The 24,318-nt window shown below is 44.5% G+C and overlaps 2 protein-coding genes across 4 annotated transcripts in view; both read left to right on the top strand.

Moving 5' to 3' along the window:
• Positions 1–16,321, top strand: CCDC77 (coiled-coil domain containing 77). Of its 3 annotated transcripts, none has more exons than XM_084507306.1 (11): positions 1–91; positions 1,456–1,672; positions 3,018–3,160; positions 4,130–4,226; positions 5,556–5,622; positions 6,358–6,452; positions 7,759–7,907; positions 8,253–8,493; positions 9,369–9,494; positions 9,579–9,731; positions 11,516–16,321. In XM_084507306.1, the coding sequence occupies exons 1-11, from the start codon at positions 45–47 to the stop codon at positions 11,660–11,662; spliced, it is 1,482 nt and encodes a 493-aa protein (XP_084363432.1). In that variant the 5' UTR covers positions 1–44; the 3' UTR covers positions 11,663–16,321. The 3 variants fall into 3 exon arrangements, with proteins under 3 accessions (XP_084363432.1, XP_084363434.1, XP_084363433.1); XM_084507308.1 differs by lacking the exon at positions 11,516–16,321 and adding an exon at positions 8,873–8,972 and having other exon boundaries at positions 9,579–9,716; XM_084507307.1 differs by lacking the exons at positions 4,130–4,226; positions 7,759–7,907.
• Positions 16,322–18,902: 2,581 nt separating this feature from the next.
• The window catches only part of B4GALNT3 (beta-1,4-N-acetyl-galactosaminyltransferase 3), a 54,817-nt gene continuing 49,401 nt past the window's right edge, over positions 18,903–24,318 (top strand). The window contains exon 1 of the mRNA XM_084506824.1: positions 18,903–19,113. Within this exon, the coding sequence (XP_084362950.1) occupies positions 18,972–19,113 (142 nt within the window). The 5' untranslated portion in view covers positions 18,903–18,971. The remainder of the gene's footprint in view (positions 19,114–24,318) is intronic.

The raw sequence follows: 24,318 nt of genomic DNA, 5'->3' as shown, positions 1-24,318 counted from the left end.
GGAGGCGGTGGCGGCTCCCGGCCGGTCCCCTCAGCGTGGCCGCCATGAGCGCCGCGGATCGCTGTGCCGGCACCTCGCCGCGCTCCGCAAGGTAGAGGGGCCGCTACCCCGGGCCCTGCCGCCCGCCTTTCCCTTCCGTGTCCCGTACCGGGCTTTGCCTCAGGCGAGGCGCTGCTGTGCCCGCTCCCGCGCTGCTCTGCTTTCCTATTCCCTTCTTCTGCCTACTTCTGCTGTCCTTTGCTCCAGTAATAAAGTATTCACCTGTTTTCCCTTGTTGCTGTTTTTTTTTTCAAGCGTGTCTGTTGTCCAGCTTCTTTTTTTTCCACACAGCTTTTTTGGGGAAGTTCGTACAGGAAATAATCTGGAAGCTTTTAATTATCCCTTCCTTACAATGACAGGAATTAAGGAGCTTGGTACATGTAAGGTTTCTGTGGATGTTGCATTTTTGGGTTCTGCTGTAAGCCCTGATGGGTATTTGCTAAGGGTCACCACAGCTTCTGTGTCACCCGCCAGAGGCCTCTGATCAAAGCTCAGGCTCCAGAACCAGGTTCTGGAGAGAGCTCTTACACTATTAAATAGATCTTTTCTAAAGAGGCTGTTTAGCTTTAATTCTGTTACTGATGGTATCGTAAAACAATGGTGCATCAGTTCAACATAATGAAAAAAAACACAACACTTCTCAAGAGAATTTTGAATTGTGTGCAGCTCTAGATAGGCAAATGTGGTGCTTATTTGAGCATGTTAAATGTCTGAATGCAGTCACTGTTGCTTAAAATGCACATACATATTCTTAACGTGATTTATGTAATAGCAACACAGTCTCTTCCTACTACCTCAGCATAAAAATCAGTAATTTGGGAGTTTCCATTTCACTGTCTAGGGTTGACAAACTCTGTGGATAACACCAAAAAGGAAAGCATGTAGACTCCTAAACCTGCATCTTAAGTTATGAGGGCTTGTGCATCGACTAACCTGAAATTGTTCTCTGTAATCAGAAGTCTTTAGAAAGTGTTTTTCTCTCTGGTTATCAGAGAAACTATTACAGATTGTCTTTATCCTATAGTGCCTGCTGCTTCTAATGCCAAAGCAAAAGACTTTGTGATCTTTGCTCTCTCCTCTCTCTCCTCTTTTTCTTGCCTCTTCTTCCTTTCAAGTTTACCCTCCCCAAATAACCCATCAGACTTTCCTCCCCTAACATTTTTGTCTTCCTCCCTTTTCCATAAGGTGCCCCATCTCCGCAATATAGTAAGCCTGCCAGCAGTTCTTTTTGTTGAACGTTTTGGTTCCCCTAAATGCTGTGATTTCCCATGAATACCTGGAGCACAGACAAGCCAATGTTTAAAATCGAGTCTGTGTTAAAAGCAAAAATCTCATGGTTTAATTTATATATATATTTTTTAATGTTTTATTTTATTATCTGAGGCTCACATGTCATTAGAAAATGTTTCTGTCCAGGCTGGCAACGCCCCATGTCTCATCCAGACACGCTAGTTCTCAGCCTCAGAACCAGGAGGACTCTACTCCTCTCCCATCCATCAACGAGCGCCTGGCCTTCCTCCGCCCTTCCCGGGAGCTGCTGGAATACTACCGCAAGAAGATTGCTGACTTCGACGAGGAGCATGAGGATTTGGTAAAAAGGCTGGAGAGATACAAAGAAACGTACGATGAGCAGGTTAGGAAAAGATCTTTGTTTTTTTTGATAGGCTGTGTATTGTTACACAAAACTCCTTGACTTGTGAAGACTTAATGCTTTTCTTCATTTCAGAGCTCAGCACACCTGGTCTGAAGGGTTACCAATAATAGGGGAGTACTGAGCTAGGAAGAAATAAGTGGATCTCAGGCTTTGATTTCGAAATCTAGCTGTCTGCCCTCTGTCAAAGCAAAGGGAAACACACTTGTACGATATTCTTCTATTCTTAATTTATTATAGTTTGCTTTTTTTTTTTTTTTTCCATACTGGTTGTTCCTGTTCTTTTTACTTTTAAATTGAAGCCTGAGTTTAGATATTCAGTTCAGATGGCATCCAGTTTAATTTCCTTGCCTCTTAATGTGAGGAACGAGCGTGCTTTTGTGCAAATTTAATGAGCTTTGATATACAGATACAATTAGTATTTATTGCAGTGGAATTCATAAGCTTGGCCATAGGCTATATGTAGCAGGAGTACTACACAGCGAATAAGTAGAAACTTAAAAGAAATTCTAAAACTTAAATATCTCTGTATTTAAAGAGGAAAAAAAATCTTAGAGGCTATCTTTAATTTGTGTTCTAATACGCCTCAACAGCATACATCTCTCTAGCTGGCATCTTTGTAATTCTGAATGACAGAATTATTATTATATTATTATAATAATTATTATAATTATTATTATTATCCCTTTGGGAGCAGAATGGCCACTGAGGTCCTTCCTCAGCTACTGGCCATGCTTGAAGCAGCCTTAAAGCCTTCAGACATCCAAACTTCTTTAATTCAAGATAGGAAAAAGAGGTCTGAAGTTCCAAAATAGTGCCTTCTGTCCTATGGGAACAGTCTTCTGTAGGGCTTGTCAGTTTTCCACTCCAGGTAGACAAACATTGATGAAACATAGTAACTAGACAAATTTCCTACTGCTAAGCCATACAGATCAGTGTTTTTTCTTCAGTAGCTGCTTTTAAGAATAGGTACTATTTTACAGGTTTTGTTAGTTTCTTGTTGAAGTCAGACTCCTCTTACCTGCGCCACTCTGGCTGCCAGCGCAGAAGTGTAACCATTGGAAATTGGAGGCCCTCAGCACGAGCCTTTTTACTGGTGTTGGATACTGACCATGATGACAACAGGGACTGCGAGCTCCCTATTGAAACCCACTTAAAATTTTTCCAATACTGCCCTCATCTGGTCAAATTTTTAAGAGATCAATAAGTTACTCTGACGGTTGGTACATTCCAGTTACAGGCTCAGGGGCTGGCGCAAGCAGTTTGTACTTTCTGAGGGCTGCCCAGTGCTCTGCATCATTTCAAGTACCTCATTCTCTTTACCTAGCACAAACTGCAGTGGGAAGTCCGTCAGCGAGAAGAGGAAATTGCGGAGTTGCAAAAGGCTTTGAGTGACATGCAAGTCTACCTCTTCCAGGAGAGGGAACATGTCCTCCGCCTTTACTCAGAGAACGACCGGCTGAAAATCAGGTGTGTCTGGATTGTGGACTGGGTCACTGGTGGTAGCGCGAGTGTGCATTACGTTCTAGTTCTCACCCAGATACAGAGTTTTCAGAGAAGCAGTCAGGCCACACTTCCCAAGGAGGGCTTCTATGAAATCATACCAGTCTTGAAGGTGGAATACAATCTATCGGGCTACTAAATATGTTTCCACTTATACATCCTATTCCAGTAGCAGGAAAAAAAAAAAAAAGAGTAGAAGTTGAACGTATGAACATGTTTGAATCAAGCTGGCCAGTGGAGGTTTTGATTTAAGTAGACCTTGCACCTGCCTGGCACAATGTCTTCCCTCAGTCTTCCACTTAAACTCAAGTAGAAAAAACAGATGAAAACAAATAATTTTCCTGACTTGCTGGGATCATGGTGGCAGCCACTCCATTCTATTGCCATGTAGCTGTTGAACTGAAGTACACGCTGCTCTATGGGACTGGCTGCCAGTGGTAAAGGAGTTTCCAAGCTTCTTAAGAACTTGTGTGGGTGATACCAAGTTTTCTGTTAAAGTTTTAAGATCTTAAGTCAAAAAATGTGTTGATGTGTTGTGGCACTTCTCAGGAGTGTGACAGAAGTGTGATACAGCACTTAATCTAGTTTGTTTTAAAAAACGACGTGCTTACAATCTATTGAATGAAGTATCTGCAAGGTTTTTAGGTAGTTCATAACTCTGGAATGCAAATTCTTTGCTACCATGTGTTATCGACCTAGTATTGTTATGTTTGGAAGGAAGAATGCTTCCCAATGCCAACAGAATTGGTATTTTCCTTTGTAAATATGCCACGTCGGTAATTTCTTTGGGAGTTCCTTTTTGAAGAAGTGTTCTCAAGAGCTGAACAGTTTGGAAAACTTGGAGACAACATTAGTGAGTAAACTAGAAAGACCGTGTCACAACGTCTTGATGTGTTTAAAAATAGTAAAGCACTTATACCTTTCTTTGAATTCTAGGGAACTGGAGGATAGGAAAAAAATTCAGCACCTCCTGGCTTTAGTGGGAACAGACAAAGGAGAAGTAACGTATTTTCACAAGGAGCCACCACATAAGGCAAGTTCATTTTTTCTACAGATCTGTGCTTTTAATTGCAACATGAAGATCTGTACATGAGAGACTGACCAGAGACCAGATCTGTCCCACATGTCAAAAGTTGCTAAATAAGCCCGAAGTGGGAGAGATCTGTAGCTCTATAACAACACCAGGATGTAGTATAGCTGCTGAGATATTAAATGGGAACAGGCATACTGAAGGTAGGTCTTGTTAGCATCAGCCCCCTTCTGAACACCCACAGATCAGCCTCCTAAATGTCAGGAGTCTGAAGCCAGGTGGCTAATGGTTATTGAGAAGCTGGAGAGAGGACTACAAAGACAAAAGAAAAAAAAGGAAGTGCAGAAAATCACCTGGTATTGCTGTTTTAAGATCAGCTATCTCAGACTACCACTGTAAGGTAGCATTAGGATCTCAGTAAAGAGTAAAGCAGTGCTGAGATGGCTGTTGCAAATTCCTGTGCAGGAGACTGCAGAAGAGCCATCCCCTCTAGTCAATACTGTGTTGCATATTTCAGAAATAAAGAAATAGTATCAAACCAATTAAATGGCAGTTCATATGAAGAACAGTGTATCTGAACCTACTTGTCAAGAAAGTTGCAGGATTCAAATATACGGAGAGTATGATGGAATGTAAGGCTTTCTCATGGAGTAAGGTGTGGGAGAGAGGCTGGACTCTGCATCCTCTTGTTGTTCTGCACTGCTCAAGCAGTGCAAAAATCTTGCAGAAGCTTTAAAATTCTGTAATACAGAGTAGCACTAAAATTAGGCATGCTATACAGTATCTGCCGTGAGATAAGCATTGGGGTTATAACCTGTTCCTTCATGGCCTCCTGTTTTTAAGTGGATTTCAGTTCAACAGTTGGTTTGTTTCATTAGCTGTATTAGTATTTATCCCAGGCTTGTTTAGTAGCTTGAGTGAATGTGCTGATAAATCAAGCTTCATGTTTCTTTGGGCTGCTAAGAGAAGGAATATGAAAGAAGGAAATAACATAATTTTCATTTTCACCTTCTCTCTTTTTGTCTGCCCCCAAATGCTCTATTTCCTGTTGAGGGTGCTGGTTTTCATCCTAATGAAGCCATCAAGGGCAGGATTACTTTCCAGTTGTTTTTTTGGGGAAAAAAAAAAGCAGAAATGGCAAGTTAGCCATTACAAAGGCAACTTTTTTCAACATGTCCGTTCAAATCGTGAATATCTTCTTTTTCTTGTGACAGAAGTACGGTACTGCTGTTCTCTTGGATATCTTTATCCGTTTTCATCTTTAAGATTTGTTCTTGATTATTGCAACTTTAGAGAAGTCAGATGTTGAGATATTTGATCTTGTTTCTATAGGTTACTGTTCTGCAAAGGCCAGATAAATCCAGAGATCCACATGAAGGATATGATGCTTCTAGAACAGGTACTGTACCACAAGGGTCTAACAGCAGCTCAGCTCTTGATACTTGTGTGTTTGTCCAGTCTATCAAAACAATTATGTGCTTTGAGTACTTTGGTATGCTTCCATTAAGTTCCCTAAATGTATCCATGGATTCAGTAATGCATCCTTATGCATTCAGTACTCTAGGCTTCCCTTCAAAATCTTTTAAAACAACCTGAGCTGAGTCTCATGTCCTTGATCTGCTCAGCTAAAGAAGCAGCTGGTGTGACTGTGGAATGGCTGTTCTAGACCCATGCAGGTACGAACTGGATGGGCACTCTTAGCCAAAGCCATTCCAAGATGTGCTGTTCTGCCTGTCTTTAGTGCAGACAGTAGTTTGGGTCTGTATGTCTACTTAGGGATTTGCTCTTTTGAGCTCAAAACTCACTCAAGGTTTGATGCTTGTGCAGCTGTGTTTGCCTATTCATCCTTTACTTAAGAAAATCTGTGAAGTTCACTTTCTGAATATGCCAAGAAAATCAGTAGGTAGGTTGCCTAAATATTGAGGTGTGATAGTGTGGGATAAAAGTTTATGAGCCATAAGCTCTGAAGCTTTTTTCATCCAGGTAGCCCTCTGGAAGTCTTTGTGACTGTCGCAGTTGCAATTTTTTTCCTGTTCTTGTAGGCCATCCAGTGCATACAGCACGCCGTGTTTGGAAAGGTACTGCACTTAGACTGGAGTACACTTTTCCACTTCTCATTGATTTCTGCAAATAGGCACCAAGAGGAGCTCTTCAAAACGAGCAGCAAAAGGAGAGAAACCAGAAAGTCCTGAGAGGTATCAGAGGGACAACCAAACACTCCTACTTCAGGTAAAATCTTTCACTAACCGAAGGACATATTTTCTGGCTATCCAGGAAATTGGTAGACAAATGTGCTGTCTGCCTACATAAGATACAGATTCTACCAATTTATTAGTCCCACATCTTACTAACGATTCCCACTTTCTGTCAGTTTACTTAGCTGTTTCTTTGTGATGAATGGTTTAGATTTAAGAGCTTGGGTCTGATTCTGGAAAATTTACATAAGCATATGTTCCAGGAAAGCCAACTTGAATATGGTGCTTTTAAATACAGAATTTTTAAGTGATGTTAACTCTCATAATTTCCTTGATCAGCTATCAGTTTACATTAAATCCTTGGAAAATCTGCAGGTTTGGGTGGTTCATGGAAGTATGACAAAAGGAACGGGTCTCAGATGGAATTAGTCTTCCACAATAAAATGCAAAAAAAGTCCCCTGTGCTAGACTTCAGTGAAAGACAGTATAGGTAGCATGACAGAGTGAAGGATGGAATGTACAGAATCATGAACTGGAGAAGATAGCAGAAAATAGATGTAAAGCATGAGGAAGGATGAGTCAAGAAAAGCAAATAGCAAACTTGTACAGCAGATCAAGATTTTCATTCAAGAACAGTAGTCACTGACCTAGTGGGCAGTTGCCTGTCATAATAACATTTACTCTGGAGTAAAAATATCATATAAAATTGTCATAAAATAAGCAATCTAAATTCATGTCAAGTTGTTTGTTTTGTTTTGTTTTGTTTCAAATAGTACCTTATAATAGGACATACTTACATTTTTCAAATACTTGTTCCAATTTGTCTCCCTGACCCAGGGCAAGACTCTTTGCATCTCTCTCCTTCACTCATCTCATGTGCATTTAATGCTTCATTCTAGCTGAGCAATTTCTTTTCTTCAAGATGAAAGGAATTGCTGCCTTCCTGGAATTTGGGTTTAATTATCACCATTCCACTGGAAGTTGATAGCAGAGGGAGAAAAGTCTGCTTGCATATTCCACAGGATTTGTTACATCCTGTGTGCAGTTTAAATCTTGCCATTATTTTCTATCTGTTGCTTCTGTTGTCTGTTGTTTCTATTTTTTTTCCTGCTGTATAGTATACCTGTCTTGCTTATGGCATGAATATTTTTCTTAAAATGTTTTAGTTATTTGAGAAAATCAATGTTAAAATGAAAACAAAAAATGAGAATTCCAAACTCTAGAAATTATTGTTGGGTAGAGTCTTTGACTTGAATTCTGTAATTTAAAAGGGACTTGCAAGGACAGGAGCAGGCCTGCTGTGAGAGCTTCCTCAGTAATGTCTCTGCATGCCTATTCAGGTGGAGGCCCTGCAAGCTCAGCTAGAAGAACAGACGCGATTATCCAAGGAACAGCTTGAGGCATTACTAGAGGACAGGCGGATTCATATGGAGGAAGCCCAGGTCCAGCATCAGAGGGACCAGGACAAGATTAAAACTTTAACAGATAAGTGAGTGTGAGAGAATAACCATGATGTAATGTAGTCATGAGATGAGAAGAGGGGGAGCAACAAAAATATGTTGGCTTTCAGTATGTTGCTTGCTGCAGCAGGCAGAAAAGCAAATTATGCAGCCATCTGCTTGGCAGTATGTGGAAGGAGGTAGGGTAGTCAACATATCAAAAATACGGTTTCACATAGAAAGAACATCACTTCTTCCATTAGAGGAACTAAATGTATTAGGAAAATACCTCTACCTAAGTTTTATGTTTCTTCCAACTTGCAATGAAGACTGAGGAAATTAGGACAGGAACTAGGAAAAAAGTGAATTAACTCCACTGGGATCCCTTTTTACAGACTCCATAAGACTCAGAATCTCTTATATGAGAGTACCCGTGACTTTCTCCAGCTCAAGTTTGATGCCCGAGCCAATGAGAAAGCATGGATGGCAGAGAAAGACAGTCTGTTGAGGAAACTTGACAAAGATCCAGATCAACTTATCAGCAGGGAGTCAGAAAAAGAGAAGAAGCAGAGAGATACCAAGAAGATGCCTCAAACAGGTCATGAAGCTTGGAAACTCCACAGTAGAGAAATAAAGGTAAATTTTTGTCACAGGGAGAGGTCTTTCTAACAGTCTTTGGAAAACTGCAAGCATCTGGATCTTGACAAGATAGGCAGTAGCTAGTTGTTGCCAAGCTATACACGTTTGCTGTAAGCTGCATTGTTGCTGGCACTAATGTGGTTTTTTAAAAAACAACAACTCAGCTCTCCTGCTGCAGTGTTTTTAAATTTCAGGTGAAAGGTATAGCTAATATTTATGGTAGTGTTTCACTATTGGTTTCTCTTATGCCCAGTGCAAATCACATGGTACATGTGCCAACAGTTCTTAACCTGCTTGTTGCACGTGCTCTTGTTTAAGTATAAATGCTTCCAGTTAATGGACTTAGAATGTGGTGTCTGTTCCTCCCTGTTGTTAGGGGAGAATAAAATCCTTTCAGTTGGTGTCCCGTAGCACTTCTGCAGCAGTCAGGATTTCTTCTACTTCTAATCTGCTTCCAGCGAGAAGATCTGAAGCAGGTAAATAAGCAATAAGGACTTAGCAAGTAAACAGACAATAGGGAATTGTTTTCATCTGCCACTGAATGCAGATTGTTCTGAAGTGCAGTACTGGGCAAGCAGCTGAGAAAACAGGAACTACAGCACTATTGTTGGTTATTATTTTTAAGGGGAAGTGGAGAGAGTTCTTTGAACTGTCATGAAGAACTGATCACCTAATTAAGATGTGTTGGTGATGGAAGGGGCTCTAGAATATTGTGGGAGGGGTCCTTACCTAGTTATTCCATTAACTTTGGCTCCAGTTATTATTATTTGCCAATCTTACTGTCCATCTGTCACACTTGATTTTCCAGAGCAGGGGAAATGTCATGAGCACTGGCTTTACAGTTAATTCTTTCTGTTCCTTCTGCATCTTAGTCAATGCAAGAGCAACTGATGCAGGAGCAGCGGCTCTCAAACATGTACAGAGAGCAGTGTATCACCCTGGAAAGTGAGCTGGCTAGGATTCGTGAGGAGGGAGATGTTGGCAGAGAACTCTTTAAGGTAATTAGTCTGTAATCATCAGCCAGCTATGTGATGATCTTTCAGCCTCTATTCTACTACCCCACTGAGTTTTCATCTCCATAGGAACGCTCAGAAAAGATGGGGAAGCGCCTGAAGCTGATGACTCAGCGATATGAGGCTTTGGAAAAACGGCGTAACTTGGAAGTGGAAGGCTTTAATAATGACATTAAACAGCTTCGACAGAAGCTGAAAGACGTAGAGAAGCAGCTGTTTAAGGTAACAACTCATTGCTGAAGCAGATCATTATGGCCTTACCCAATAGAGGTGTAGTCTCAGTATTTAAATTCCCTAGAGTTAAGGAAAAGAATTACTTTCCTAAATGGCCGTTTAGATATTAATGCTTGATAAAGTTTGCCCTCTTATGTATTTTATTCAGCAAAAATGGTTTGTCATTGTTAATCAGTCAAGCATCAAGTTTGTCCAGGGACTGTCCTGTTTCTACATTAGCGATATCTTTTTACTACAGCTCTGAAAGTTACCTGATACCTCCAGCTGTCTGAGCTGTCTCAAAATTCCAAGGCAGGACAGTAGCCTGTTGTAGAAGAATATTCTACAAAGAATATGTTGATTTTTTTTTTCCTGGGGGCCATTGCTTTGGGTTTTGTTCCAGTAAGAGGTAGAATACTGACTTAAGTATTGTGAATATTCTGTTATTCCTTTTTAAATGTCTCATTTGTAACTGCAAAAATCACAGCAGAAACAATGGCTTGAAGTTGAAGCTGAAGCTGTGTAACTTTGAGATAAGATGCACCTTCTAGATGTGCAGATGAATATCAGAACAGCTTAGACGGGCCTTAAGCCACAGCCTTGATGTTTTCTGGAGTTTACAATGTGATATTTATCTAATATATGCTTGAGAGGATCACTAGGCATTGCTTTTGTCCAACTGACTCTTTCAGTCGTCTATTTGGCAGCACCACAGACTTGCTTGTTTTCTGTGTTTTTGGCACACAGCTTGGTTCATTTAGATTAATACATTTGTCTTCACTAAAGGCTTGGATTTTTTTTTGTTTGGCTCTGGGTTTAACTTTGTTTTTTAAGGACTAAACTTCAACCATATGTGGATGGGGTAAAAATTGCCTATGATTATCTTTACTCAGAGCTGTATATTTTGTTACTCTGGGTATGTTCTTAATCGTATTCCTAATTTCTTTACACTTCCAGCCACAAGAGGGCAGAAGAATAAAATGCTTATTAGAAGTCTCCCCTGTGATACTTAAATCCTTACTTCTTAAGTGAAAATAACTATAGATGACTACATTTCCTGAATGGTATATTAAACTCTCTGACCAAGAACTACACAATGACAATGAGACACCCTGAGGGGTCAAGAGAAAAGAGCTTTGAGAGCAGCTTCCACGTCTGTGCTGCTGTGATGTTGAATGTGACCGGGCTAGCAGACTATCCAGTTCCAGGGTGACAGGAAATGGCAGCCCTTCCTAGTTTGCCATCAGGAACTATGATTACCTGGCAGCTTCTGTTCAGCTCGGTATCAACTATATGACCTGGCCTGAGATTAGGAATTGTACTTGAATTGTATGTGGTTCAGAAGGCAGTGGGTTGGCCACAGAAGTTAGACCACTTCTAGTTCTAACAGCAAAAGATGATAAACTGTCTTCCTATCAAAAGAGAAACTTAGAGCCATATAAAAGTTGATAAGTATTTTAACTTGCCTCTTTGTGGCTCTCCAGATAATATAGGAAGTAAAAATAACCCAAAAGGTTATGGGTAAACTTGATAATATTCTGTTCAGATTTATTTTTCACCAATACTGTAACACCCTAATGTATGAAAGCTTTACCTGTTGTGGGTTTTTTTTGGTTCTGGAATACTTTTCTGTTGGTGATATGCATTAGCCCAGTGATGATAGCTTAAGCATCCTCTTTGCTAGCTGCAAAGCATCTCCTTTAGAGTTCTCTTTCAGATAGACTCACTGTACTCTCTAAAATGTGTTCTGTACAATGTTGTTTGTATTAATCTGTTTCTCTCTTCCTTTTTAGGTGACTCTGACTCTTGGGCCAGACCAGGATCTTGAAGTTCTCCGTGAGGTCCGTCAAGGAAACAGGCTAACCCGTAAAATTCAAGGAGAACTAAAAAACTTAAAAGCAAAAATCTATGGCTTAGAGAATGAACTGAGGGTCTGCTGAAGCTGAGGTTTTAGCTGGCATCATAGTTTGAGGAAGGGGACGTTGCCTCTTTAATGGCATCCAGTGACAGAAGGCTCGAGGAAATCTGCAGTTAGTGTCATAACATCCATCAGTGGTCTGTGAGCCATTTCTAATAAGCCAAATGAGGTTGCTCGTTCAGTTGAGATGGCACCTGATAAGACTGGTACAGAAAGTACCAGATGACTTATATCAGGAATATGTTTATGACTTCCTGCCTTCGTATCTGTGGTGTAGGGGGCAATGTATACTGGTCTTAAACTTTATTTGGAGCAGATGACAAACCAGATGTATTATTAATGATCACTGAAGGATCTAGTTCAAAATCCAGTTTGCTTGGTTCACCTTACCCTGTGTGAGAAGGAACTTTTAAATGGTTACTGTTACAGTGCCTAGGCAATTCAGCATGTGACTGCAAATTTTCCTCGAAAAAGACCTTGTGTAGAAAGTATGTACTATTACATTTGACTCTACCCTTGACATCACAACTATTTTAAAATGTCTTCCCTTTGTTCATTTCTAACCCAGCCAGGACAAACCTGACTGATTTTAATATGTTGGGAAAAGGTAACTGTTTTTAGAACTCATCTGCAAGAACAAGCAACTTGCTCCACTCTTGCTTTGAATGTGTGGAGGGGAGGGAAATACTGCACTATCTAATTTCATCTTCCTGTCCCCTTTCTCCCAGTTTATCTTAACACACAGAGGAAGCTCATAATAAAAGGCATCTCCTATTATCTACCTTTGTAGCTTTAAACTATACCATGGCCATGCACCAACAGGTCATGGTCAGCTTGTGGTACAGCTGTCACTGAACTGTAACTGAAACTGGGGTGGAAAAGCCAGTGCCTAGTTGCTACATGATAAATATAACTCTAGCTATGTAGTGATTATCTTCATATCATCAGGACAATGCTGTTCTTGAAAACAGATGAAATTGTGAAAAGGGCTGCAATGAGGCTTCAGTCCACTTTTATAAATGTGGGGTATTTGTATTTTTACTGTAGCGTCAGCAAATCTTGTCCACCTTGGAAAGCATATCTGTGTTGGAAAAGTGATTTCAGTGCCTTCATTTCCTAATGTACATTCCCTAACTTGTTAAATGTGACGGAAGCAGAATAATTTTCTGAAGTTTATACTTACAGGGTACCAGCAGTTCCTTCCCATTTGAGAATTACTTGGTGTGCAATAACAGGCAGTTTCTTTTGGACGTGGTAGTGGCTATGGAGATCCTGACACAGCATTTGGGAGAGGTGTATATACTGCTTTTCCTGTGCTGTGAAGATTTGGGGAAAAAATGTTTTTATAGTACCAGCTAAAACAATGCAGTGGGGAAATTCCTTTGAAAAGTCAGGGCTTGTTTCAATTGTGTAACCTCTCTGTGAAAAGCTTGCTGTCTCTTATGGTCCTGTTCTTTGGCTCTCATTGGGCACATCTATGCTTGAAGTCAGATTCACCACAGACAGACTTCGGTGTGGGTGGCTGACAATCTGTACCTCGATGTTCAACTGCTACTACAAGAGGCTGTTTGAAAGTGTTGTCGCTGACAAGTTTAGCTGAAAATGCTAAATGGTGCAGAGATGGATTGATGAACAGCTTAGGTGCTGACACTATGTGGACAGCTGAGGAAAATTATTAAACTGTGCAATCCATCATTTAGTCCTTAAATTCAGCTGATGGGTAGCTAGCAAAAAAGCCTCTTGAATTGGTAGAAATAAATGTTTTTCTGCTTATTTTCAACTTTTCCAAGCTAGAAGTTGCTGTTGAAATTTGATTTTCCTCACCTGAAAGCCACAAAGTGTGTCTGGACAAAGGCTGTAGGCTTGGACATTCACATTTGTAAGACTGGGAGGAAGTATTGGGGGAAGAAGGATGTAAATGTTTAATTTCCTGTCTTCTTTACTAATGTTTATTATACCTTGCAAGATTGAACGGAATAAAATGGTGACATTCCCAATATCTCTGCTGGTGCTTCCACATCAAAGTGCATCTTGAACTTTATTTTTCATTTGTCATTAGGTTATGAACCCTTTCTATTAGAGGAGGGGAGGAAATTACGGTAGTGCTGATCTGTAAATCCATTTTATTTGGAAGGTTGAATATATGTCCAAGGGCAGAAAGTGCAAGGTATTGTACGTGCTTTTTCTGTGACATCACGTGATCATGTGAAATGTTGCTTTCATGTTGCCAAAACAAACAGGGACCTTCCAGCCAAGAATTGCTTAAAAAAGTCAAGTGCTTTCTGCCACTGACAACTGCTCTTAAGATGTCAGTAAGGCACCATTGGCATTTCCTAAAGGTTTCCTGAAAAAGGTGCCAAGACCCCATATTAGTCAATTTTCTTCCACAATTGTGAAGAAAACTAAAAAAAAAAAAGTCATTCAGTCTAAAGAATGAGTCTCTTTTTTGCTAATTGCAGTTAATAACGTGTGACTTGTGTCATTTCAACACAACTAAATGCTATGTTATATACGTAGGTACGAGGAATTGGTAACATCTCTCTAAAATGGCCGATTCTTGGAATACAGAGACTGGCAAGGATTAAAGGTTGGAACTGGACAAACGTTGTGCAACAGGATGGTAAATTGTTCCTTGTGTAGGGGAAACGTGAGGAGTAAGGGAAAACTAATTGTATAGCATTATTTAGGCAAGGAAGGAATGCATGTGTTTCAGAAAGGATGTTGAAATATTGGGCAAGGCACAGAACTACAGATGATTCAGCAGAGGAGAAAAATTGTGCAAGAGCTCATGTTGTATTACATTAGATCTGATTAACACACATGTATCATTAATATACGTGTATTGCGACAACACAAACGAAAAGAGGCCGAGCAAAAACCAGTAGCCGAAGCCTGGAGCCCAATAAAAAAAAAAAAAACAAACACAACCAAAAAAAGCATACATTTTAAATCAGAATTTTTTTTTTTTTTTTCCCTCATTATAACAAACTTAGCAGAGAGAACATTTTCCTTCTCTATCCTAAAATTAAAAAAAATGATTGCACCTCTGGAAAAGATAGCTTCTTTTAATAAGTTACTAGGCTTGATGCATTAGAACTTAATAAAATACAACGTGAAATGACAGGAAGTTATTTAATGGTCCCTTTTACCTTTGAACCTATGATTTTTTTTCATAGGCAATATCAGTAAGAGTTTTCTGGCACTCATGAAGCTGCTTAATAGAAGAAGGAACTGTGTTGACTCAAACTACACAGCAAGGTTACACAAGGGGGGAAACACACCACAAAACCTCATGTTTTTCCTATACCACAACTTGCAATAATTCCAAAATTAATTGAAGCCGTGACTGTGCTTAGGCAAATTAACTGTAACAACAGTTCTGACAGCTATTAGAATGGCTCTAACTAATAGGAACAGATGCTTGTATGCAGGAGCTGTGCTCAAATTGCTTGCATAAGTGTTTGTTCAGAAATGCACACATTTTGCCAGTGTGGATGGACTCTCTGGACAATGTAAACTGGAACTGTGCGTGTATGTAGGCCAGGAAGTAATTCTTTGATAAATAATGAGCCACATTTTTTTAAGGCTAGCTAGAGGCAACATCCCTGTGTACTTTGTTAGATCTATACATATTCATGGAAATCTATGTCTTTCAGACTTCTAATTACAGCTCACAAATGCATCTAATTCTGTTACACCGGAATGTATTCATGCCTGCTCAGAAGCCTAATAAAGATGTCACTTTGTCCCCATTCCAAGTGCTATAATAGATTGTTTGTATACAAGGGACATTTTAAGTTTTCTTTACTTTTTTGCAACATTTTGCTTTTAGATTCCTAAATTGCTTTGAGTTGTAAGACATATCCCCTTTAACCCCCCTAAACAGGTATTCTTAAACTTGTAAGTCTAGCTGTAGCAGTAAATTTTTAGCATGTGGACTGGAATTGCATACCAAAACATTCAGATTCAAAAGGTGTGAGAGGTGAAAGTGTAACGATTCCTTTGGACTGCTGTATTCATAGGATTTGGGCACAGTGTAAAGAATGAAGTTTGTTTCAGTTCTGAAGTTGCATCAATTGTTTAGGGTTTTCTCTTTGAAATGTGCCATCAGAAGTAACTGGAATTTAACTTGCTGGAAGGAAACACTTCTGGCATGCCGTAGTGTTTGAGAATGGTGGGGTGGACTTGTGCTATTGCCCATGCAGCACCAAGTGAACTGTTTGGAGAATGGGTGTCTTCGAATATGAGTCAGCGTGGCTGCCTTTCAAGTAAGCTCCAAACGCAACTTTATAAACAGAGCCCTCAATGGGATCGAGTATTCACTTATACTGACCAAACTGTGTGCTTTACAAATTGCAGTGCTTTTGGATTGTGGACAAATTACAACTGAGTAAAAATGCGTTACCGGTTTCTATTCAGAAAGTCCAGAGAGGCTTTCTACACGGTAGTATTTCAATGTCAAAGCAAGAAAATGCTAAATTACTCAGGCATTAAGGGTTTCATTGTTGAAATGGGTTCACTATGAATTAATAAAAAACCTGGATCTACCCTGGTGAAACATATCCAGGATGTGCTGAATTCACCTGTATTGATTTAGGGTTCAACTTGACTTACTTTCACTGCAAACACTTAGCTCAGTAGAGAGTCACTCCTGCACTGCCCAGTTAAACATTTTTTCCTTCAATGCGAGCTCTGGTGGATAAAAGTCTGGCTGGTGTCATCACAGGCAAAGCTGTTCAGGTTTGTGTTCAGTATTATCCCTAATAAAATTACCTGAAACATAGGCATGATGAGCGCCATCACTTGAAATATAAAGCAAGAACTGCTGCTTTTAAGAGGAAGGGGGAAGTTCGGGCAAGATTTTAGTCAGATTCAAAAAGATATGGATTTCAAGAAAGATCACAGATTTAGATATATCTTTCATTGTGGCAAACAACTATGTCCTGAAAGGTGTTTTGAAAGATCTCATCTTGAACTAGTTAAAAACTTTTTTTTCTTTTTTTTTTTTTTTCCTGGAAGTGTAAATGTGCTGTGGATATTGAGAGGGAGTTTGGAAGCACAGAAAGCAATTCCTGCCCATTCCCAGGGCAGGACCTGCAGTACGGAGGCGCTCCTAGAGGTACCAGGTGAAGTTCATGGAAAAACGTGTCCTCTTTACAGCTGAAAAGGGAGGACGGGTCACTTCTGTGTAATTTTGTCTGGACAGCTAGGGCTGGAGACCTATGAAAGAGGAGTGATGCTGTGAAAAGATGGGAGCGTGAATGAGATTTTCCACCCGAGTTGTGGCAAGACAATGCTGCTGCTGTCAGCCTGAGCTGAGGGAGCGATCACCTGCATGGTCACCTGTAGGGCAGGCTCGGGTCGGTCACACGAGCGTTGGAAGCATCAGTGGATGGGTACGGGGATAGCTCCACCAGTAACACTTTTCAGAATCCAGTCCTGAGGAGCCAGAAAGGGAAAGAATGGGCAATGGTATTTTTGGAGACTGCCTTTTCCTGTTAGAAGCACTTCTGCCTTTGAGACATTGCAATTAATGTCGAGATGAAGCTGTTGTTTGTGCTTGAGAGCATGGCTAAAGTCAGGAAGAAGGCTCTGGAGTCACCAGGGTTAGCAGCAGCTAGGGACAGTTGGGTGTACTTGGTGTGGAGCTGGTAATTAGCGTGAAGATGAAAATTACACAAGAAGAAGAAAAGGGAAGAAGCAAGAGGCAGATAATTGAACCTTTGGGGAGTCTGCAGAGGAAGGATGTTGGCACAGAGCTAAAAGTAATTTAGAGAACAGAGAAACAGTTGTTAGATAACTAGAAGCACAAGCATAACAGAAAGAGGCAGGGATGCACAGGGATGTAGCCAGAGAGGAACAGAAGATGCCGTCGTTAAGTGCAGCACTCATATCAAAGGCCGCTTTTATCATGAGGAAACTTAACCAAAATAGAAAACAAACAAAACCCCAAACAAAGCAAAAAAAAATGCTCCAGTTGGCTCATTTGGCAAATCATCAGCTTGAATACCCTCTTTGAAGAGGGCACTCAGGGTAGGGTAGAGCAGCTACATCCCGCAGCAGGCAGCAATCTGTCTGATGTTTAGGGCTGGTCACTGGGATGAGAGGCGGGCAGGTCTGCGGCCACAGTCTGTGTGCCTCGGGACACTCCAGCAGACTGAGGATAAAAACATTTTAAGTGAGGTATTTTTAAGACAGTGCTGGAAGTGATGATCTTACCCCCTGGGTATCAGTGCTTTCTGTAATGAATAAGTAGTCTGAAATAATTTAAGTACAGTGTAAGGCTAGACAGATTCCTCATTACATTACATCCAGGTTCATTCAGTTCCTCAGTATTGTGACAGACGCCAACACCACCTTTGTTTCCTTAAGCTTTTACTCCAGAGACAGCTTCAGCGTCTTCATTACAGCGTGGCTCTATCATTCAATCCACACATCATTCGATTCTCAATCTTCAAATAATAAAGTTTAATTTAGATGCGCATTTCCTACATATTTTTGTAGTGTTTTCTTCCTGAATGAATATGAAAAGCTTGTTTCATCTCTCGTGCCTGGAAAAAGAAAAAGCCAACAGAGACTGCCCTACCTTCAGAGGAGATTTCTGCCTCGCGGTGCCCGCCCCGGTGCCCAGCTCCGAGGTGTTTTTGTTGTCTGGGTGCTGGGGGTGGCTGCGTGCTCGCAGCACCGAGGAAGTCGCGCTGTGTGTTGGCAAATTCAGGCTTGGAGCAAGGCCATGTGCAGCCTCGAGGAACGCGAGTGTGGTGTCCTCGAAAGTGTCAGGCCGGACCTGGTCCTCGGGGAGGTTGAGGAAGCCTGTGGGCTGAGAGGAAACCTGCCTCCGGCACCACAGGGTTGGTTTCTGTCTTAGGAAAGGTCACAACGAGATACCAAACCGGGTGGGCTTTTTAGGAATGAAGGGAAATTTTTCCAGCGGGGAGCTGGAGGGAGGTAGCTCTGCGGGATGCTCGGAAGGAGGACAGCTCTCCTCCCCGGGCAGTTCGGGTGCCCGCAGGCTCTCAGGGTGCTGCCCGGACACCGGGGACGAGCCCCGCAGGCTCCCACCCCGGGGGCTGCCCCCTGGCCCCGGCTTTTCTCCGCCCGCGGCCCGACCCCGTGCGGGCGGCCCCAGGTGCGGGGGGCGGCGGCGGAGCCCGAGCCCGAGCTCAGCCCGAGCCCGCCCGGGAGCTGCCCCCAGCGGGGCCGCGGCGCCGCCCCGCACCTGGGCCCGCCCCGAGGACGGGGAACGGGGCCGGGCCGGGCCGGGCCGAGGCGAGGGGAGCCGAGGGGAGCATGGCCGGTGGCGGCGGGGGCCCGGCGCCCTGAGCGGCGCCATGCGGGGCCGGCTGCTGGCGCGGCTGAGGCGGCGGCGGCTGCTGCGGCTGCTGCTGGCCCTGGGCGCGCTGGCGCTGGGGCTGTGGGCCGCCTACCTGGAGCTGCGGGCAGCCCCCGGCGGGGGGGCGGCCCCGGACCGCAGTGAGTGACCCCCGGGGAGAGGGCTGGGGGTGCCGGGCTGCGGCAGCGGGGCGGTTCGGGGCAGCCCCGGGGGCTTTGTGGGGTGGGGGGGAGCGGCGGCGGTGCCTCGGGTCCGTGGTCTGCAAAGCGCCGGTTCAAGGCAAGGAGCTCCCGCAGCCTCTGCCTGCTTACAAAGTCCTCCGCGGGACCACAGCTTGAGCTGGGGCGAGATCTGGAGGTTAAATGCAGGAATATTGGGGCAGCGGTGCCGGGGGGCTGACTGCTTTGATAGGGGAAAGCAGAGCCCAATCGGCGGGACGTCCTCTGTGGCCCCTGCTGCACCCCTGCTATCCCTAGAGACAGCTTTAAAAGTATTAAGCTTTAAATATCTGGGATATCTAAGCCGTGGTTATGGGGGGGAGAGGGGCCGAGACAGGTGCGTGCAGCTGCATTGGGAGAGGGACGGGGAGCAGCGGGCGGAGGGGATGCCCGCGGGTTGTGCTGTGAGCTGGAGCCTTCCTCCCCGCTTCCAGGCAGGAGTTATTTTTACATCTTTGTTAAAAAAAAATCGTCCGGTTTCAAGGCTGAGGCTGGAAACAGTGACACGGCTGCGGTCCCTACCAGCCCGAGCACGGCGTTGAAGTTGAATCAAAGCTCCAGGCGCTCCCAAAGCCACCGGAGACGTCGCCGGTGGCCGCACGCAGGGGCTGCTGGCGAGCCTGGTGGGGTGAAGCCCTCGAGCAGGAGGCTCCATGGCACAAAAGAGCCTGTGCACGCCCGGAGCTGATGCTCTGCCCCGGGCATTTGGCATCCTGGGCTCCTGGGGAGCGTCCTGGAAAGTGCCAGCAGGAGGGGGGTTAAGCCGTGCCCCTCCCCACCCTCGCTCTTACCCCATACCTCCAAAAGCCTGTTTTAAGAGAAATCAGAAGTTGGAATGAAAAACAAACAGTGTTTGATTTCTTTTGGCTGTTAAGCCAAGCAGCGCTTTCTTCTCCTGGGACTGGGGTGGCTGCATTTGGGGCTCCACGTGGGGGCTCTTTCTGGAGATCCCACAGAGCTGAGGGGTGATTCTCAGAGCAATTAATTCCTTTTTCCCCTCTTGTTTTTGTTTTCCTTCTTGTGTCCCAGGTGGGAACCCTACGGTAAGTCTCAGCTGGGGACCAAGCAAGGGTTGCCGTCCCCACTCATCTGATGCAACAGCCTCCCCAGTTACTGCTGGCAGAATACAAAGGCTGTTTGCTCGGTAATTTTTCCAGGCATAAGACTAAGAAGCTCCTTCCTCTGGGGACAGAAAGCTGTTGGGCTTGGAAGGGAGCTAAAGCAGATCTGTTTCCATCTCCTGCGTCTGCAGCTGAGCTTTCTTCTCACCTCCCAAAAAGGCACTGCTGGATAGCCTGTGAAAGGAGCAGCAAGTGGGTTTTTTTCTTTCTTCAGGCATGGCCCTTCCTCCCCAGCATTTTGCTCCTCTCCCCCACCGGGTGGCTGTGGGGCAGGGGAAGCAAATCCCAAATAGACGATAGCCTAAGCCGTGCTCAGAAACCGTGTCCCTGGCTGCTCTCCCTTCATGTGTGTGCAGCTCTGCTATGCAGCAAGGCTCAGCATGCAGATAAGCTTGGCTGCAGGAGAATAAAGGGCCTCGCAGAACATACAGCGCCACAGAAGCCATTGGGTACCACTTATTAGAGTATCACCACCTGCTGGAAGAGGCTGTGGCCGGGAGGTTCCTTGTGCTGTCACCTCAAATTTAAGGGCTGAGGAACTGGCTGAGCTGCAGGGTTTGTGCTCGTGCAGCCCCTGGGTTGATCCAGGCCCTTCCCTGGCTGCTGGCTTGGGATGGATTGGGCAGGGGGAGGTGAAAGTGAGTGACACGAGGGACACACCTTTCCTAGGAAGGTGCTGCTGAAAGGAGCAGTCAGGCTGGTACAAAAAGGAAAAAAAAAATCATTTTTCCTTGCAAAGTGATTACGTGAAGGTTTTCCTACAGGCTCTTCCCTGGAAACCTGACTGGCAGGACTCGTACCTCATGGGCAGGAGGGTGCTTCTGTTGTTGCGAGGCTTGCATATTTCTTTTCCTTTCTTTCTTTATTATTTTTATTTTTTTAATTGAGACTATGTGGCTGGTCTGCTGCCCAGTAGGTATTTATAGGAATCCTAAACAAACATGTTTACAGCCGAGGGAGGAAAAACAAGCAGGCTGATGTGAGTCGAAGATGGGCACAGCTCTCCTCCCCTGAAATGTGGCTTGTTGTCATCCCAAACAAGTTGTAACAGACAGGGCACTGCCTCCCTGCCAAGAAACCCGGGAGCTGCGGGCAGCCTGCGCGCTGCCGACAGGCGCTAACCCTTTTTGGAGTGGGCTCTCCAGCAGGAGTGTGTTTTGTCCTTTTTCCTAAGTGCCACACAGCAAGCGCTGCTCCTGCAAGCGAGTGCTGGAGGCAGAAAAGTTTGTTTATTCATTTATTTATTTATTTGTAGCTGAACGAGGAGTTGGGGAGGGAGAAAGCACCAACGAGGCCGATGCTTGGATGAAGCTGGTGCATCAGGGACCTCCTCTGCTACCTCCCTCTGCTCCTCGCCTTCCCCAGGCTGGCTCCGAGGGAGCAAGGCTGGTGCCAGGGAGTGTTGCTGGCAAGCAGGGAGGATGTGCAGCAATCCCTCTATGCTTTAAAATCTTGTGTCAACATCATAAAAGTGAATCTCAAGCGCTGAGCAGGCTTAGAGGGGAGGTCACTCCCAGCCATTGCTCTGCAGACTGGGTTGGTGGTTGTTTTTGCTGCAAAGCCCGTGGTATCTGGGGAGCTTGCACTGATTTCCTTTATTGCAGGTGTGAGTGACACAGAGCCAGGCAAGAGCAGGGTGTGCAGGATTAGATGAAATTCCTTGGAGGTGCAGCTTGTGGGAACGAGGGACCCGAGGGGGCCCTGCTTCAAGCCGCTCCCGCTGGCTGTTCCAACCCACCCCTGTTCCTCCGCATTTCTGCGCTGTGTGTAAGTAGGACTGGGAGCGTGTTATCTTCCTATCTGGGCTTCTGACACGCGGCTCGCGGATCTGCAGGTTGTTATGAAGCAGCACGAGTTGCTTAAAACCTGGCCGAGCCCTGGTTTGGACGGGCAGACGCTGCCTTTGTGTGAGGAGGGGAGCTGGTGGGAAGCTGAAGCTGCTCGTTCAGCGAAGAGCTCCGAGGGGTGCTGAGTTGTGTGCACACCATCCCTGTGTGCACACACGTCACGGTGACAGGTTGGCGTGGACGTGTGCCAGCGCAGCATGTGCTCCCGCACCACACCTTCTCCCTTCTGAGCCAGGCTGCATGGGGATGGCTCGGATACCACCGAGCTGTGCCCTGCTCAGCATCTCCCCGTGCTGGAGGCTTGGCAGAGGAGTCACGTTGTCTTCTGGAGATGCATTTCTGCCTGTGGTTGGCATCGGGTGATCTGGCACAGCCGCACAAAGGCTCTGCCGTACGTCGCTCACCTGCAAGTTGAGGCAGATGTGGAGGAAGAGTTTTTCCCTTTTCCAGCCACTTCCCAATTCAGTTGCTATTTTCAGGCTTGCAGTAAGAGCTGAGAAGGGCTTTCCAGAAGAGGAAATGCACTGCCTCATTTCATGTGGTGTGAGATCTAAGGAAAGACCCACGTAATGCCTTGGGTTGAAACAGGTGTGAACCTGGTCCTCGCATACTTCTGCTTTTTATGCTCTGAGACGTTTGCAGTCGGTGCCTTTAATCAGCCCAGCCAAAATACACCTCCAGCTTTGGGCCTTTGCAGTCTGAGCTCATCTCTTGTTCTGCTTCCAAGCTCACTTCTGAATGATTTCTGGGAGCTTAAAAAAATAAAAAATACAACTACAAGCAGCGTCCAAAGTGCAGGTATGCACAGCAGAAGGGCGAAGGAAACCAGGTCTGTCCACTGGTCTTGGTCAGAGCTCCCTGGCACCACTGGTTGCCTGAGAAACCTGCCCTGTGCCAGGGCAGCACCAGGCTTTGGTATGGTTTGGGGAGACTCCCCTGTGCTTTGGGGTACTGGGGTTATATCTGGGGGAGCGTTGCTGCTAAGTAAATCAGCTCTTTCCGAGGAAGCCTCAGAACAACAAAGGATTTAAATTCCCTATGCTGGGCAACACGATTCAGTCTGTAAAATGTGGGATTGCTTCATACGATCCAAAAACTGCTGGGTAGACCTGTGAGTCTCCCTGGAGCATCAGCACCGCTCTCACCAGTTTGGTAATTCTGCTTTTGTCATCTCCTAAGGCTTTGGTATTCCAGCCTGCTGCGGCTGTGTCCCGTCTGAGACTCCCTCCTTTATTCTGAGGGAAAAAGGGTGAGCGTGGCTTCTTACCTCCTTTCTTTCTACAATCTGCAGAAGCTGTCCTGTTCCTCTGTGGCATAGTCCCATCTGGTGCGTTTATATGGCTGCAGTACTGCACCTTGTGCTATTCCTGCTTCTCGTGCCCCCATTTTCCATGGCAGATGCAACGGGTGTCCCCAGCCTTTGCCTCATACGCGGCTGGTTTTCTTGCTGTCTGCATCCATGATCTATGGTATTTTATTTATTTGTTCATTTTAAGTAAGTCGGCTTCTGCCTTGCTTCAAGGAGCCGCTCACTTCCCTGCCATGAGTGTGGGCTGTTTGGCTTGGCCTGTGTACGTGGTGCTGGCAGCTCCGGCGGCTTCCTTGGCCCCGCTGTTTGTTGGAGCCTGGTTGAGCCATCTCCAGCCCTCCTCGCAAATGCTTTGCTTCCTAAATTAGTTTTATTTACATTAAATAACGTTGTTTTCTGTGAAACTGCAGCAGCCATGGCTGGGTGCTCTTAACCCCATCTAGACCACGCCACAGGGTTGATCCCACGAGCATCCTGCCTGTCCTGCCACGCACCAGCGGGCTCCGTCACCTGCTGCAGCAGCTCGCCACCAGCACTGGCTGCTGTGGTCTGATGGAAGCAGGCCGGCTGAGAGGTTTTAATTTGTTTTCAATCAAGGCAGACCATGGCATAATGCGCTGCTCTATCTCCGTTGCCTGCTCTGGGGAGTGTCTGCAGTCGCTGTCTTGCCCTCAGGCTCTCAGTTTGCACAGTGGGCTTGTACTGCGAAAGCAACCGATGTGGATCTCTGGATCACTGAATCAGTGCTTGTTCTCATAATATTAGGTCCTCTTCATTTGGTTTGCAGTTTCTTGATTGAAACTTCAGCCCTGTACCTATAGGATGCTCAGCAGACCGTTTTTTCAACCAT

The sequence above is a fragment of the Aythya ferina genome (genome assembly GCF_964211825.1).
Source record: "Aythya ferina genome assembly, chromosome: 1".
NCBI lineage: Eukaryota > Metazoa > Chordata > Aves > Anseriformes > Anatidae > Aythya > Aythya ferina.
The sequence above is the reverse complement of the archived record's forward strand: the minus strand, read 5'-3'. Positions and strand labels throughout refer to the sequence as shown.

Excerpts from the sequence above, each read along its gene's own strand:
- CCDC77 (XM_084507306.1), top strand. The coding sequence starts at position 45 with ATGAGCGCCGCGGATCGCTGTGCCGGCACCTCGCCGCGCTCCGCAAG. Across the intron at positions 92-1,455 it reads ACCTCGCCGCGCTCCGCAAG|GCTGGCAACGCCCCATGTCT; the intron begins GTAGAGGGGCCG and ends GTTTCTGTCCAG. Across the intron at positions 8,494-9,368 it reads TCCACAGTAGAGAAATAAAG|TCAATGCAAGAGCAACTGAT; the intron begins GTAAATTTTTGT and ends TCTGCATCTTAG.